Source organism: Salvelinus sp. IW2-2015, linkage group LG20, assembly GCF_002910315.2.
Source record: "Salvelinus sp. IW2-2015 linkage group LG20, ASM291031v2, whole genome shotgun sequence".
Classification (NCBI taxonomy): Eukaryota; Metazoa; Chordata; class Actinopteri; order Salmoniformes; family Salmonidae; genus Salvelinus; species Salvelinus sp. IW2-2015.
The window spans coordinates 10,215,597-10,233,482 of NC_036860.1; the positions used below are offsets into that span (position 1 = coordinate 10,215,597).

General features: G+C 42.1%; 1 protein-coding gene across 4 annotated transcripts in view; it reads left to right on the forward strand.

Annotated features, from left to right (window-relative positions):
* Positions 1-13,694, forward strand: part of LOC111981463 (beta-1,4 N-acetylgalactosaminyltransferase 1) — a 51,075-nt gene extending 37,381 nt beyond the window's left edge. For all 4 annotated transcript variants that reach the window (XM_070449186.1, XM_070449187.1, XM_024012741.1 and 1 more), the window contains 4 exons: positions 1,372-1,553; positions 4,820-4,963; positions 7,434-7,665; positions 13,055-13,694. In XM_070449186.1, the coding sequence (XP_070305287.1) occupies positions 1,372-1,553; positions 4,820-4,963; positions 7,434-7,665; positions 13,055-13,239 (743 nt within the window). In that variant the 3' untranslated portion in view covers positions 13,240-13,694. The remainder of the gene's footprint in view (positions 1-1,371; positions 1,554-4,819; positions 4,964-7,433; positions 7,666-13,054) is intronic.
* Positions 13,695-17,886: the final 4,192 nt, after the last annotated feature.

Here is a 17,886-nt window from a genome sequence, read left to right on the forward strand (position 1 = left end):
CTGATTTGACCACCATTTGCATCATGCAGCGTCACACATCTACTTTGCATAGAGTTGTTCATTGTGGCGTGTGAAATGCTGTGCCACTCATCAATGGCTGTGCGAAGTTGCTGGATATTGGCAGGAACTAGAACACTCTGTCGTACACGTCGATCCAGAGCCTCCCAAATATGCTCAATGGGTGACATATGGTGAGTATTCCGGCCGTGGAAGAACTGGGGCATTTTCAGCTTCCAGGAATTGTGTACAGATCCTTGCGACATGGGGCTGTGCTTTATAATCCTTGTGACATGGGGCTGTACATTATCAAACATGAGGTGATGGCGGTGAGTGGCACGACAATGGGCCTCAGGATCTCGTCACGGTATCTCTGTCCATTTTTTAAATTGCCATCGATAAAATGCAATTGTGTTCGTAGCTTATGCCTGCCCATACCATAACCCCGCCGCCACCATGTGGCACTTTGTTCACAACGTTGACATCAGCAAACCGCTCGTCCACACAACGCCGTCTGCCCAGTACAGTTGAAACCAGAATGAATCCATGAAGAGCATACTTTTCCAGCATGCCAGTGGCCATGGAAGGTGAGCATTTGCCCACAGAAGTTGGTGACGACGCCAAACTGCAGTCAGGTCAAGACGCTGGTGAGGTCGACGAGCACGCAGATGAGCTTCCCTGAGGCGGTTTCTGACAGTTTGTGCAGAAATTCTTCGGTTGTGCAAACCCTCCGTTTCATCAGCTGTCTGGGTGGCTGGTCTCAGACGATCCTGCAGGTGAAGAAGCCAGATGTGGAGATCCTGGGCTGGCATGGTTACATGTGGTCTGCTGTTGTGAGGCCGGTTGGATGTACTGCCAAATTCTGTAGAATGACAGAGGCGGCTTATGGTAGAGAAATGAACATTCAATTATCTGGCAACAGCTCTGGTGGACATTCCTTCGGTCAGCATGCTGATTGTACGCTCCCTCAACTTGAGACATCTGTGGCATTGTGATGTGTGACAAAACTGCACATTTTAGTGGCCTTTTGTTGTCCCCAGCACAAGGTAATGTGTGCACTGTGTAATGATCATGCTGTTTAATCAGCTTCTTGATATACCACACCTGTCAGGTGGATGGATTATCTTGGCAAAGGAGAAATGCTCAATAACAGGGATGTAAACAAATTTGTGCACAACATTTGAGAGAAATAAGCTTTTGTGTGGATGGAAAACTTCTGGGATCTTTTATTTCAGCTCATGAAACATGGGACCGACACTTTACATGTTACGTTTATATTTTTTTTCATTATACAAATCAAACAGACACGTCCACCTCCAATTGCAGTAGGATCTTGGAGGTCGCTGCATTAAACCAGAGATTCTCTCATTGCAGATATCAACTCCCGGGTGACCATCGTCACCAAGACGTTTCTGAGATACACCGAGCTGCAGGTCCTCATCAGTAGCATAAGGACCTATTACAAGGACATCAAAATCATCATCGCCGACGACAGCCTGGAGCCACAGAAAGTGAACGGCTCCAACATTGAGCAGTACATCATGCCCCCAGCACAGGTACAAGCTGGTTTTGGTCAAATTGAAAACCTCAAAGTGGACATTCAACGTGAATTGATGATGGACATAAAATACATGTTGAGCATGTGTGATTGAATTTCTGAGTTGAAAGGAATAGAAATAACATTTTATTGAAATGTTATTGGCAGTTATTAATTAACCCAGGTGTATGTATTTGTCTCCAGGAGCAGATCAGTGCAATAAGGGCAACCTGCCATAGACTTACACTTACAGATGTAGGATCTTAATTTGAGCCAGTTTGCTACAGCAGGAAAATAATCGTGCAGCAACAGGAAATGTGGATTATAATTAATGGACATTTTTGTAGGGGTTGATGCATTTTTTTCCATTGGGGCAAGTTTTGAAGTGCAAATTACAAACGTTAGCTGTGCAGGAAAATTCTCAACAACAAATGAGTAATCAAATTAAGATCCTACATCTGTAACAAACTCCAGTCAGCCACACTAGAATTGAATAAAAATACATTTGAGAAGAACGCAGGCAACCACCAAAGCCTTGAAGTTTGAATTGTCATTATCAGCAGCAGTCAGACAAATGAGCAGGTTTAGGCAACAGCCTTCGTAAGCATGCACGTTTATTTAGATGACGTCACATACGTTTTTCTCATTCATTGTGGCTATTGTTGAAACAAAAGGCTTGTTTAAATGGCAGCCCAATTTTGATAATTTTTTCCCCTCACTAATTGGTCTTTTGACCAATCATATCAGCTCTGAAAAAGAGCTAATGTGAAAAGATCTAATGTGATTGGTCAAAAGACCAATGAGTGGAAAAAATATTACAATTGGGCAGCCTGCGTAAACATAGCCTGGCTCTAACATGTGTCCTTTGTCCTGATCTTGTCCATCTTCTTATTGTGCCCACATTTTTAGACGGGTGTAGACCATTAAAAGACTCAATGTGATCTAATTGTTATCAGATCTTTATGACCATCTCCCGAGGAAGACGAGCATTCTGTCTGGATATCTTACAAGTGTAGATGGATCTGGACAGTGAAACCATTTAAGTCATCATTATCCCGCCCTCTAAAATCCTTGACAGGTGATGCCATTGATTTATGGCATCTAATATGTCTTAAAATAAATATTATTTAGAAAGAATATCTGTCAAATATTTTGAATAGAGGGAGGCACTAGGATATGGTCACGATGCAGACGATGCACGATGCAAACGGTTACAATGTGGGTAGCAGGGGTGGAACCCTCCCTGAAATATGATTGCCTCCCCATTCTCATTGGGTCAGAGCGCTGTCAATCTGGCTCAGATTGTAGATGAAATGTCCGCAATCAGCAGTTAAGTGGTTTTGTTTTTCTTCCTCCACATTGCGCTCTAACGTTCGCTCTAACTTTAATTATCACCCCGTTCCTGAGAGGTAAGACTGTTTCCCTTCACAATGCTCACCAGCCACGCAGGAGACATTAGAAGGTACTGTGACAAAACCGCAATTGAAGAAATGCAGATATTTTTTTACTGATCAATATTTGTATGATGCGTTTCAGTCACTTACTGATACAAATTGTTACGCCTTTGCCATTTTCAAGTCATTTGACATATTTTCTTATTAGCCTTATCAACATAGAAACTGGTTGTAGTTTTTGTGCTACAATTGTTAAAGCTATTCTGTAACAATATAGATAAAACCACTATTGTTTGTCAGGGTAGCTTGTCATTTCGGGCATTTTGTGTGGTATTAAAAAATATTATGCTAACTCCAGTAATGTAAATTGCTTTCACCAATCTAACCATATCAACATCAGATTTTATTTTGACTGTCAATATATACTGAGCAGTGGGGGGAGCTATAGCAGGACAGGCTTATTGTAATGAAATTAATTAGTCATTCTAGCTATTACAATGAGCCCCTTCTCCTATAGCTCCTCCCACCAGCCTCCACTGACACTTAGTGTACAAAACATAAAGAACACCTTCCTAATATTAAGTTCCACTCCCCCCTTAATTAATATAATAGTTTGATTAGGACATTCGCGTGCTTTGCAAGAAGAACGATTTCCATAACAATCCTGTTTCCATGGACACACCTGAAATCAGGCTACCTAATGCTACTTTGATAAATGCAGACAAACGCCAATCAAACTAAACGTTCTACCACAGCGCGCATGCTATTTTTGGGAAGCGTGTTTTATTCTGAGTTCGGACGTATAAAGTTTGTATGCGAACTACTTCTAAGAGCCATCCATTGTTCCGAACACACTTCACTCGCGCTAAAGAAGGAGGCTCGCTCGGCTGGTGGTATCACATGCGCAGATCCAGTACCTCTGGTACGCTGATATAAGGTGTTTACATGTCCTAATTATTTGAAAGATTGCTCAGAAAACCAGGTGTTTTAATCGGCGTATGCTTACTTCGATTTAGACCTGACGCCGATTTAAGATAAACAGAGTAAGGTGACTATTTTACATGACTATTGCATAATCTGCCTACTACCATAATTAGTTTAATATCCAATTATTAGCGTGCATGTAAACATACTCACTGATTTGAAGTGGATTTAACAAGTGACATCAATAAGGGATCATAGCTTTCACCTGGTCAATCTCTGTCATGGAAAGTGCAGGTGTCCTTACTGTGTTGTACACTCGGTGTATAATCATGCCAACCATTGTGAAGCTGTTTTGGAATTGTTTAAAAGTGTTTTTTTATCATGTACATAAGAAATGTTCAATATGAAGAAAAGCAGTATGACAATGTGGCATAAGCTAGAAATAATAGGTGCATGCCAATTGTTCTCCTACCGCTAGAGAAGGTTGTCGGCAGATCTGCAGATCTAAAGAACATTCTATTTCAGTTGGTGCAGGGTTTCCTTTTCTATGTTATACAGGTGTAGGATCCTAATTTGATCACTGTTGCTGTGAATTTTCACACACCGTAAGAAAATACAGATGGAGCTTTGGGATTTACATAAATTCACTGAAGACCTGTACTAACACATGGTTATATTAGCAGTATTGCACTTATGTAGTGTAGTTTTAGCCAGCTAACACCCTAATCACAGATCAAGCAACATGATGTACTAAATGTTCAAGTCCCTTTGCTGCAGGACTATATTGCGATGACAGTGCAATTAAGATCCTACATCTGTATGCCTTTCGAACCCTGCACCCAAAGACTTTTGATGATGAACTGTTGAGTCGGGAACACATTCTGCTGTTAACAAGTTTACCACTCTTTTATAGGATACTTTCATCACAGATTACAAAGTAATTTTGAGGACATTTTCCTTCCCAAAGGGCTGGTTTGCTGGCAGGAACCTGGCTGTCTCTCAGGTTACTACCAAATACTTCCTCTGGGTCGACGACGACTTCCTGTTCACAGACGAAACCAAGATCGAGAATCTGGTGGAGGTGATGGAGGCCACACCAGAACTAGACGTGGTGAGCAGAGTAACTGTAGCCTGATTCCCCGATATGTCACCAGGCTAGAACAAGTATTACCTGTTTTGCTTAGACTGGGGCTGGAATTCAGTGGTAACACAACTCCATATCAACACTTTCTCGTCACAATATTGATGGTGTGAAGAAGAAATAATTCTCCTTCAGACCGACTAAGCTATCCACAACTCTGGATCCAAGTACCTGTCTGACCTCTACCCTCCTGCCCCACATGCACATTTCACTCCTCCAGGTCCATCTCCCTTCAGCAGACTAATAACTACAGTGAGGGAAAAAAGTATTTGATCCCCTGCTGATTTTGTACGTTTGCCCACTGACAAAGAAATGATCAGTCTGTAATTTTAATGGTAGGTTTATTTGAACAGTGAGAGACAGAATATCAAAGCAAAAATATCCAGAAAAAACGCATGTCAAAAATGTTATAAATTGATTTGCATTTAATGAGGAATAATATTTGACCCCCTCTGCAAAACATTACTTAGTACGTGCGTGGCAAAACCCTTGTTGGCAATCACAGAGGTCAGATGTTTCTTGTAGTTGGCCACCAGGTCTTGCACACATCTCAGGAGGGATTTTGTCCCACTCCTTTTGCAGATCTTCTTCAAGTCATTAAGGTTTCGAGCTGACATTTGGCAACTCGAACCTTCAGCTCCCTCCACAGATTTTCTATGGATTAAGGTCTGGAGACTGGCTAGGCCACTCCAGGACCATTAATGTGCTTTTCTTGAGCCACTCCTTTTGCCTTGGCCGTGTGTTTTGGTCATTGTCGTGCTGGAATACCCATCCACGACACATTTTCAATACCTGGCTGAGGGAAGGAGGTTTTCACCCAAGATTGACGTACATGGCCCTGTCCTCGTCCCTTGATGCGGTGAATTGTCCTGTCCCCTTAGCAGAAAAACACCCCCAAAGCAAATGTTTCCACCTCCATGTTTGACGGTGAGGATGGTTTCTTGGGTCAATAGGCAGCATTCCTCCTCCTCCAAACACGGGCAATTTGAGTTGATGCCAAAGAACTCCATTTTGGTCTCATCTGACCACAACACATTCACCCAGTTGTCCTCTGAATCATTCAGATGTTCATTGGCAAACTTCAGACGGGCATGTATATGTGCTTTCTTGAGCAGGGGGACCTTGCGGYCGCTGCAGGATTTCAGTCCTTCACGGCYTAGTGTGTTACCAATTGTTTTCTTGYTGACTATGGTCCCAGCTGCCTTGAGATCATTGACAAGATCCTCCTGTGTAGTTCTGGGCTGATTCCTCACCGTTCTCATGATCATTGCAACTCCACGAGGTGAGATCTTGCATGGAGTCCCAGGCCGAGGGAGTTTGACAGTTATTTTGTGTTTCTTCCATTTGCGAATAATCGCACCAACTGTTGTCACCTTCTCACCAAGCTGCTTGGCAATGGTCTTGTAGCCCATTCCAGCCTTGTGTAGATCTACAATCTTGTCCCTGACATCCTTGGAGAGCTCTTTGGTCTTGGCCATGGTGGAGAGTTTGGAATCTGATTGATTGATTGCTTCTGTGGACAGGTGTCTTTTATACAGGTAAKAAACTGAGATTAGGAGCACTCCCTTTAASAGTGTGCTCCTAATCTCAGCTCGTTACCTGTATGAAAGACACCTGGGAGCCAGAAATCTTTCTGATTGAGAGGGGGTCAAATACTTATTTCCCTCATTAAAATGCAAATCAATTTATAAAATTTTTGACATGCGTTTTTCTGGATATTTTTGTGGTTATTCTGTCTCTCACTGTTCAAATAAACCTACCATTAAAAGTATAGACTGATCAATTCTTTGTCAGTGGGTAAACGTACAAAATCAGCAGGGGATCAAATACTTTTTTCCCTCACTGTATGTGACAGGGCTTTCAGTTGAGCGGCTGTAGGACGTACTTCCATACACTGTCAGGGCTGCAGAGTCTCTGTCCTCGTTTAAGGCACAGGTCAATACCCTGCTGTTCAGAAAAGCTTTCAAGGACCTCTGCTAATTCTATTTTCATGCCCTCTGGATCTGACAACACATGAATATAGCTTTGCTTGTTGTCTGTGTTCCACACTCTTGGGGGAAAAAAGGGTTCCAAAATGGTTCTTCAGCTGTCCTAATAGGATAACCCAATTTGGTTCAAGGTAGAACTGTTTTTGGTTACAGGTAGAACCCTTTTGGGTTCCATGTAGAACGGTTTCTACATGGAAACGAAACGGGTTCTACCTGTAACTAAAAATAGTTAATCAAAGGGTTCTCCTATGGGTACAGCAGAATAACTCTTTTAGGATCTAGATACACTCTTAGGGAGGGGGGGGGGTGAGTGCTATGTTCTCTGTGTTTTGGATTGTTTTTATTTAAAAAAATTCTACACATTGGGTCTGAGATGTGCTTTACAAATTATAAAAATAATAATAATTATTACTACATGTGGACCTGCTCTGTTCTCTGCCTCCTGTGATCAGGTGGGGGGCTCTGTGGCGGGCCACGGCCAGTTCTACTTCTCTCTGGTGTACGAGGAGGGTAATGGGGAGGACGGGGGTTGTCTGAACAGAAAGGGTGCAGTGAAATACCAACCTGTTCCAGGCTTCCCTAAATGCTCCTTCACCAGCGGGGTGGTCAACTTATTCCTTGGTCGCACCGACGCCGTGCGCAAAGTGGGCTTTGACCCCCGGCTGAAGAGAGTGGCGCATTCAGGTTGGCTTGAATTTTTATTTATTTATATATATTTAACCTTTATTTATCCAGGAAGTCTCGCTGAGGTCTGAAGATGTCTCTATTTGGTGGGATACTTTTATTTTATATACATACAGTACCAGTCGGAAGGTTGGACACACCTACTCATTCCAGGGTTTTTCTTTATTTTGACTATTTTCTACAATGTACAATAATAGTGACGATATCAAAACAGTGAAATAACCCAAAAAGTGTTAAATAAATCAAAATGTATTTTATATTCTTCAAAGTAGCCATCCTTTGCATTGACAGCTTTGCACACTCTTGGCATTCTCAACCAGATTCCTTCGAATGCATTTCAATTAACAGGTGTGCTTTGTTAATTAAAAGTTAATTTTTAGAAATCAAATCAAACTTTATTTGTCACATGCGCAGAGTACATGAAATGCTTACTTACAAGCCCTTAACCAACAATGTAGTTCAAGAAGAGTTAAGAAAATATTTGATTAATTGTTCAGCAGATTTAAAGCTTGGGGGTAGAAGCTGTTCAGGAGCCTTTTGGTCCTAGACATGGCGCTCCGGTACCGCTTGCCCGGCGGTAACAGAGAGAACAGTCTATGACTTGGGTGACTGGAGTCTTTGACAATTTTTGGGCCTTTCCTCTGACACCGCCTAGTATATACAGTGGGGAGAACAAGTATTTGATACACTGCCAATTTTGCAGGTTTTCCTACTTACAAAGCATGTAGAGGTCTGTAATTTTTTATCATAGGTACACTTCAACTGTGAGAGACGGAATCTAAAACAAAAATCCAGAAAATCACATTGTATGATTTTTAAGTAATTAATTTGCATTTTATGCATGACATAAGTATTTGATACATCAGAAAAGCAGACATTAATATTTGGTACAGAAACCTTTGTTTGCAATTACAGAGATCAAATGTTTCCTGTAGTTCTTGACCAGGTTTGCACACACTGCAGCAGGGATTTTGGCCCACTCCTCCATACAGACCTTCTCCAGATCTCCGGTTTCGGGGCTGTCGCTGGGCAATACGGACTTTCAGCTCCCTCCAAAGATTTTCTATGGGTTCAGGTCTGAGACTGGCTAGGCCACTCCAGGACCTTGAGATGCTTCTTACGGAGCCACTCCTTAGTTGCCCTGGCTGTGCGTTTCGGGTCGTTGTCATGCTGGAAGACCCAGCCACGACCCATCTTCAATGCTCTTACTGAGAGGAGGTGTTGCCAAGATCTCGCCAAGCCCCATCCATCCTCCCCTCAATACGGTGCAGTCGTCCTGTCCCCTTTGCAGAAAAGCATCCCCAAAGAATGATGTTTCCTCACCTCCAGTTTAGACCAAAAAGCTCTATTTTTGTCTCATCAGACCACGTGACCTTTCTCCCATTCCTCCTCTGGACATCCAGATGGTCATTGGCAAACTTCAGACGGGCCTGGACATGCGCAGGGGGATTTTAATCCATGACGGCGTAGTGTGTTACTAATGGTTTTCTTTGAACTGTGGTCCCAGCTTTCTTAAGGTCATGACCAGGTCCTCCTCACCTTCCGCATGATCATTGATACCCCAAGAGGTGAGATCTTGCATGGAGCCCCAGACCGAGAGTGATTGACAGTCATCTTGAACTTCTTCCATTTTGTAATAATTGCGCCAACAGCTGTTGCCTTCTCACGAAGCTGCTTGCCTATTGTCCTGAAGCCCATCCCAGCCTTGTGCAGGTCTACAACTTTACCCCTGATGTCCTTACACAGGCTCTCTGGTCTTGGCCATTGTGGAGAGGTTGGAGTCTGTTTGATTGTAGTGTGTCGACAGCTGTCTTTTATACAGGTAACGAGTTCAAACAGGTGCAGTTAATACAGGTAATGAGTGGAGAACAGGAGGGCTTCTTAAAGAAAAACTAACAGGTCTGTGAGAGCCGGAATTCTTACTCGTTGGTAGGTGATCAAATACTTATGTCATGCAATAAAATGCAAATTAATTACTTAAAAATCATACAATGTGATTTTATGGATTTTTGTTTTAGATTCCGTCTCTCACAGTTGAAGTGTACCTATGATAAAAATTACAGACCTCTACCTGCTCTGAAAGTAGGAAAACCTGCAAAACTGGCAGTGTATCAAATACTTGTTCTCCCCACTGTAGGTCTCGGATAGCAGGAAGCTTGGCCCCAGTTATGTATGGGTCATACACACTACCCTCTGTAGCACCTTACAGTCAGATACCGGGCAGTTGCCATACCAGGCGGTGATGTAACCGGTCAGGATGCTCTCGATGGTGCAGATGTAGAACTGTTTGAGGATCTGGGGACCCATGACAAATCTTTTCAGTCTCCTGAGGGGGAAAAGGTGTTGTCGTGCCCTCTTCACAACTGTCTTGGTGTGGTTGGACCATGATAGTTCGTTGGTGATGTGGACACCAAGGAACTTGAAGCTCTCGACCCGCTCCTCTACAGCCTCGTCGATGTCCCTTTGTAGTCCGAATTTCTCTCCTTCTTAATGCGTTTGAGTCAATCAGTTGTGTTGTGACATGGTAGGGTTGGTATACAGAAGATAACCCTATTTGGTAAAAGACCAAGAACAGCTCAAATAAGCAAAGAGAAATGGCAGTGCATCATTACTTTAAGATATGAATGTCAGTCAATCTGGAAAATGTCAAGAACTTTGAAGGTTCTTCAAGTGCAGTCGCAAAAACCATCAAGCACTATGACAACACTGGCTCTCAGGAGGACCGCCACAGGAAAGGAAGACCCAGAGTTACCTCTGCTGCAGAGAATAATTTAATTTCAGATACCAGCCTTAGAAATTGCAGCCCAAATAAATGCTTCAGAGTTCAAATAACAGACACATCTCAACATCAACTGTTCAGAGGAGACTGTGTGAATCAGGCCTTCATGATCGAATTGCTGCAAAGAAAACACTACTAAAGGACACCAATTAGAAGAAGTGGGACCAAGAAACACGAGCGATGAGTTGGACCGCAGAGTGAAGGAAAAGCAGCCAACAAGTGCACAGCAGATGTGGCAACTCCTTCAAGACTGTTGGACAGGCATTCCAGGTGAAGCTGGTTGAGAGAATGCCAAGAGTGTGCAAAGCTGTCATCAAGGCAAAGGGTGGCTGCTTTGAAAAATATATTTGTATTTGTTTAGCACTTTTTTGGTTACTACATGATTCCATATGTGATATTTCATAGTTTTGATGTCTTAGCTATTATTCTACAATGTAGAAAATAAAACTTGAATGAGTAGGTGTGTCCAAACCTTTGACTGGTACTGTATATATGTTATTTGTTTAGCTTCTTGATTATTTTAGGAGGGAGACTTGGCCAGTATGTGTTATGTACAGTTAAAGTCGGAAATTTACACACACCTTACCCAAATACATTTAAAATCCGTTTTTCACAATTCTTGACATTTAATTCTAGTAAAAATTCCCTGTCTTAGGTCAGTTAGGATCACCACTTTATTTTAAGAATGAGAAATGTCAGAATAATAGTAGAGCGAATGATTTATTTCAGTTTTTATTTCTTTCATCACATTCCCAGTGGGTCAGAAGTTTACATACACTCAATTAGTATTTGGTAGCATTGCTTTTAAATTGTTTAACTTAACTTCCACAAGCTTCCCACAATAAGTTGGCTGAATTTTGGCCCATTCCTCCTGATAGCGCTCGTGTAACTGAGTCAGGTTTATAGGCCTCCTTGCTCGCACACGCTTTTTCAGTTCTGCCCACACATTTTCTATTGGATTTGAGGTCAGGGCTTTGATGGCCCCTCCAATACCTTTTACATTGTTGTCCTTAAGCAATTTTGCCACAACTTTGGAAGTATGCTTAGGGTCATTGTCCATTTGGAAGAACCATTTGCGACCAAGCTTTAACTTTCTGACTGATGTCTTGAGATGTTGCATCAATATATCCACATCATTTTACTTCCTCATGACGCCATATATTTTGTGAAGTGCACCAGTCCCTCCTGCAGCAAAGCACCCCCACAACATGATGCTGCCACCCCCGTGCTTCACGGTTGGGATGGTGTTCTTCGGCTTGCAAGCATCCCCCTTTTTCCTCCCATCATAACGATGGTCTTTATGGCCAAACAGTTCTATTTATTTTTGTTTCATCAGACCAGAGGACATTTCTTCCCATGTGCAGTTGCAAGTCGTAGTCTGGCTTTTTATGGCGGTTTTGGAGCAGTGGCTTCTTCGATATAGGACTCGTTTTACTGTGGATATAGATACTTTTGTACCTGTTTCCTCCAGCATCTTCACAAGGTCCTTTGCTGTTGTTCTGGGATTGATTTGCACTTTTCGCATCAAAGTATGTTCATCTCTAGGAGACCGAACGCATCTCCTTCCTGAGCGGTATGATGGCTGCGTGGTCCCATGGTGTTTATACTTGCGTACTATTGTTTGAACAGATGAATGTGGTACCTTCAGGCGTTTGGAAATTGCTCCCAAGGATGAACCAGACTTGTGGAGGTCTACAATCATTTTTTTCTGTGGTCTTGGCTGATTTCTTGACTTTCCCATGATGTCAAGCAAAGAGGCACTGTGTCAGAAGCTTCTAAAGCCATGACAGCATTTTCTGGAATTTACCAAGCTGTTTAAAGGCACAGTCAACTTAGTTCATGTAAACTTCTGACCCACTGGAATTGTGATACAGTTAATTATAAGTGAAATAATCTGTCTGTAAACAATTGTTGGACAAATGACTTGTCATGCACAAAGTAGATGTCCTAATCGACTTGCCAAAACTATAGTTTGTGAACAAGAAATTTGTGGAGTGGTTGAAAAATGTGTTTTAATGACTCCAACCTAAGTGTATGTAAACTTCCTACTTCATCTGTATGTAGATATACAATATGAGACGTGCACAATGTGTGTGGCGGCTGTATCGTATAATGTTGAGTGTGTATTTTTCAGTCGGTTGGTATTGTTTATAGCAGTACTGTGTGTCTAAGACAATTTTCCCACCAGTGTCATTAAAGTTTATCCTATGCTAAGACGGCCGTTAAATCCCCGTTAAAAACCGGTGCACACATTTTACATTTGAGTAATTTAGCAGACACTCTATCCAGAGTGACTTGCTGGAGCAATTAGGGTTAAGTGCCTTGCTCAACGGCACATCGACAGAGTTTACAGACTTGCTGCAATATGTCAATAGGAAATCTGGAAAGCTGTGTCAATAAGAAAGACAGATGGACAAATTCGAGAGTGATGTTTTAGTGTTGTTGGGTTACGTGTGGTAAGTTTGGGAAAAGTCAATTGTTTCTATAGATGATTATGAACATGTTGCTTTTTTTTTAACCCAAGTTGCTGTTCTTACACTTAAGGCACTGCTGTCTTTGGTAATTCATCTTTTCTCCATTCCATTTTCCCTGTCCACATGTCCGTTTCAGAGTTCTTCATGGATGGGTTGGGGAGTTTGCTGGTTGCCAGCTGTAGTCATGTCGGCGTCGGCCACCAACCCAAAATTGAAAACGCAAAGTACTCGTCGTTCCGACATCAACAATCAAGAGATGTGGAAGAGAAACTAGCCCACCACTTCTTCAAGAACCACCTGAAATGTATCCGTTATGGATAGTTTACAAAGAATTAAACGGTGACAATAGTGGTGCAATAGTGAGGTGCACTATTCCAAATGTGTAATCGCGGCATCCCGTCTGTAGTGGTGCAGTTCTCTTCAAAAAATGTACAGGAAGCAAATGAGTACGAGGTGACGACACCAGTATCTTTTTGTTGACTGTTTGTGAGAAAAAAATAAAGGTTTTACAGAGTCACATTTAAAACGGTCTGAAAACTGTCACTCTAGGTACTTTCTCCTCTACTGAGTTCTGTGCTCACGAGTGATAGAGTATAGTAGACAGTTGTGGTCAAAAAGTGATTTATGAGTTATTTCTGTGTCCTGTGTTTATGCCCTTTTTTAAGGATATCCTGTCCAGATGTTCTCGCTATTTCGGGTGTGCTTGTGTAAATTGATAGGGCACCTGTCTCTGAAGTAAAGCACATGTTTGAAATAAAAAAGTAATGGACTGGTGATTGATGTGTGGTGAAGTGACCTTGTTGAACTTAAAGAAAATGTGTTTGACCATTTGAAACAGTTGGGAATTTTTGTAGTTAACTTATGGAGCTGCTCTGTAGTGAGCTTGTGACCCTTTGTCGAGTGGAAAAAGTCATTTCTAGGTAGGTCTGCCTGAGTAGAAGTAAGTGTTAGACTTGTCCTGTGAACACTACGAGCGACAAGAAACCTCGAGAGAGAAACGACAGAAAACGTGTCTCCTAGACCAATTCTAGGTGTATTGTGACCTTCATGTCTGGGCCACGATGACAAAACCATCGATGCCATTGTTTGTGATACACCGGATTGTTTTAATGGTGTGATTTGATATGAGTGAAGGCCATATGGGTTACATTTTCCAACCGAACGATTCATCAGTAAAGATTTTCACACACAGCTGCCTCAACACCCTTTTTTAGCCAACAAACTGGAGTTTTTCCTCCTGTGTTTCGCATGAGAATGGCTTAAGATAAGACTTGCTCTGTCAGATCGAACAGGCCCAGGGATTAAATAGCTCTTCCTCTGGACCTCTATCTCTCCACCCCCCCAAAGGTGTGTGGGGGGGGGGGGGGGGGTAGATATCTCAGATGGGGAGGAGTGAGGCCTTAGAGGGTTTTATAAATTAAGCATCAGCCAGTGGGTCTTGCGACGGGTATGCAGAGATGACTAGTTTACAGAGGAGTATAGAGTGCAATGATGTGTCCTATAAGGAGCATTGGTGGCAAATCCGATGGCCGAATGTTAAAGAACATCTAGCTGCTCGAGAGCACCCTTACCTGCCACTCTATGAATTATGTCTCCGTAATCTGGCATGGGTAAGATGGTCATCTGAATCAGGGTTAGTTTGGCAGCTGGGGTGAAAGAGGAGCGTTTACGATAGAGGAAACCAAGTCTAGATTTAACTTTAGCCTGCAGCTTTGATATGTTCTGAGAGAAGGACAGTGTACCATCTAGCCATTCTCACAAGTACTTATATGAGGTGACTACCTCAAGCTCTAAACCCTCAGAGGTACTAATCACACCTGTGGGGAGAGGGTCATTCTTACCAAACCACATTACCTTTTATTTTGTGGTGTTCAGAACAAGGTTAAGGGTAGAGAAAGCTTGTAGAGTGTTTAACACAAAATCCGAGGAGGTGCCAGCTGAGTATAAGACTGTATTTGCATATAAATGGCTAAGAGAACTTCCTTCTTTCTTAGCTATGTTGTTGATGTAAATTGAGAAGAGCGTGGGGCCTAGGATTGACCCTTGGGGTATTCCCTTGGTGACAGGCAGTGGCTGAGACAGCAGATGTTCTGACTTTATACACTGCAGTCTTTGAGATAGGTAGTTAGCAAATCAGGACAAAGACCCCTCAGAGACATCAATGCTCCTTAGCCGGCCCACAAAAATGGAATGGTCTACCATGTCTAAAGCTTTGGCCAAGTCGATAGAAATAGCAGCAGAACATTGCTTAGAATCAAGGGCAATGGTGACATCGTTGATGACCTTTTACGGTTGCAGTGACACATCCATAACCTGAGCGGAAACCAGATTGCGTACCAGAGAGAATACTATAGAGATCAAGAAAGCCAGTCAGTTGATTATTGAAAAGTTTTTCCGACCATTTTGATAAACAGGGCAAAATAGATATAGGCTTATAACAGTTTAAAAAAGGACGAACTGTGGCTGCCTTCCAAGCAATGGGATACTCCCCATAATGGAGAGACAGGTTAAACATTTCTGAGATAAGGTTGGCGATGATAGGGGCAGCAACCTTAAAGAAGAAACGGTCTAAACCATCTGACCCAGATGTTTTTTGGGGTCAAGTTTCAGGAGCTCCTTTAGCACCTCGGACTCAGTGACTGCCTGCAGGGGAAAAAGAGGGAGAAGCATCTGGCTAATCGCATTAGAAGTGGTGGGAGATTAGGAAATGTTGGACGGGCAAAGAGGCATGGCTGAGTCAAATAGGAATCCTGACTTAATGAAGTGGTGATTAAAGAGCTCAGCCATGTGCTTCTAGTCAGTATCAACATTAAGGGATATGGGCAGCTGTGAGGAGGAGGGTTTATTTTCCAGAACTTCTTGGTGTTATACCCACAAAGAGAGAACTGCTAACTAACTTTGGCCTTCCGGATAGCCTTATCTCATTTGCCTGAACGAGAGCCAGTCAGCCTGAGTATGCGTGTGCCGAGCCTTTCACCAAATGCAATTATTGAGGTGGAGTAACTCTGCAAGATCACATTCGAACCAGGGCTGAACCTGTTTTTTAAATTCTTATTTTCTTTATGGGGTCATGTTTGTTCACAATACCACTGAAAATATAAAAAAGAAGGTCCAAGCGTCTTTGACAGAGGGGATCAAGCTGATTCTATACTATTTTACAGAAGAGGCCAGTTCATGAAGGAAGGCTTGCTCATTAAAGTATTTTTAGCAAGCGTCTATGACAAATCAGGACCGGTCGTTTCACTGAGCAGCTATTACGAACACGGGCTGTAAAACAGTGATCACTAAGGTCATTACAGGACACACCAGACTGATACCTATCAGGATTATTTGTGAGGATAACATCGAGGAGAGTAGCCTTCCAGGTGGTTTAAGCATGTCCCAGTTTAGGTCACTTGGCAGGACAAATTCAGGCATAGTGCAAGGGGCCAGGAGAGAGCTTAGGGCAGGTAGGGTACAGGCCGGTGCTGATGGAGGACGATCGCAATCAGCAACAGTCAACAAAGAGCTATTTGAAAGTTTAATGCTTAAAACCAGCAAATCAAATCGTTTGGGGACAGACTTGGTGGAGACAACCCGAGCACTGAAGGTGATCCTTGGTAAGGATTGCCACTCCCCCACCTTTGGAAGATCTGTCTTGCCGATGAAGGTTATAACCAGAAAGGGTAACATCAGTATTCAAAACATTCTTCCTTAACCACGTCTCAGTAATGATCAACACATCTGGATTAGAGTTGTGAACCCACACTTTCAATTGAACCATTTTAGGTAATACGCTTCTAGTGTTAACGTGCAGAAAACCCAGGCTTTTACGAGAGCAGAAATCAGTGAAGTAGATATCTGAGCGCAAGTCAGAATTGGGGCTATCAACAGTAGATGGGACAGGGTGTACGTGCACATTTACAGATATCATCAGCGGTAATACAATCAAGGCACGGCAGAGGACGGGGAGAGCATTAGATGGCAACAAGATCATATTGTACAGCCATTTCATCAGGTAACATAAATACAAAGCTGGTGGAGGTGGTTAGAATAGGAGGGGAGGCCAAAAGTCAGTGTAACCAATAGAGTCCCGACTCTGGTTATAGACTGGTTATCTGTATAACACTTTGTGACAACTGCTGATGCAAAAAGGGGTTTTAAGAAATACATTTGGTTGATTGACAGATGTGTACTATAATAAAATAATATAACATTAATATTATGTTACAAGTGAGACATACCCAGAAATGTCAACGTCTTGTCAAGTGCTCAAACCCGGGCCTTATGGATAAACCCCCAAAAAGACTATATGAGCTTGGAGAAGCTGACCAGTGATATAAAAGTGATATATACAAATAAATAAATAGATGCTCTATGATTTCTCTGTACAGCAGCCCCAGACAATCATGTACAGTAGCTCCAACTTACAAGAATTGGTTTACAGGACAGTAATGAAAACTGTTTATATGAGCACTAATTCAAACATGCAATGATATATATTTGATACAATTACCCATTCAAAAATGTTGTTACAAAATCACTTTTCATTGTGTACATTTCAATGTTTCACAAACATAAAACAACTATCTAATTAATGTTTCTCGGACTAACACACTGTTGAGTTTCTTATTTACTAAAGAACAATCAATAAGACAAAACACAAAAAGTTGTAATATAATCTGCATACGTTCTCTACTGAAAACAGGTACATTCTAAAAGATTTTTTTGTTGTGAGAACACAATTTTTATGCACATCTCAATTTAGGATAATACTGTTTATTTTAATTTTACTTAAATTGTATTATTTATGTTGTCTCATACCATGCTAACACACTACCAAGCAATGCAAGCAGATGTGGAATTAACCCCAAAACAGTGGTGTGTCTTTTTGAATCAAGAATTGATCAGGAATACCAGTAGGCTTGAACCTATTCCTATTCAGGCATCATATAATGCACAGTCACATGCAAATCAATTAACTCCACC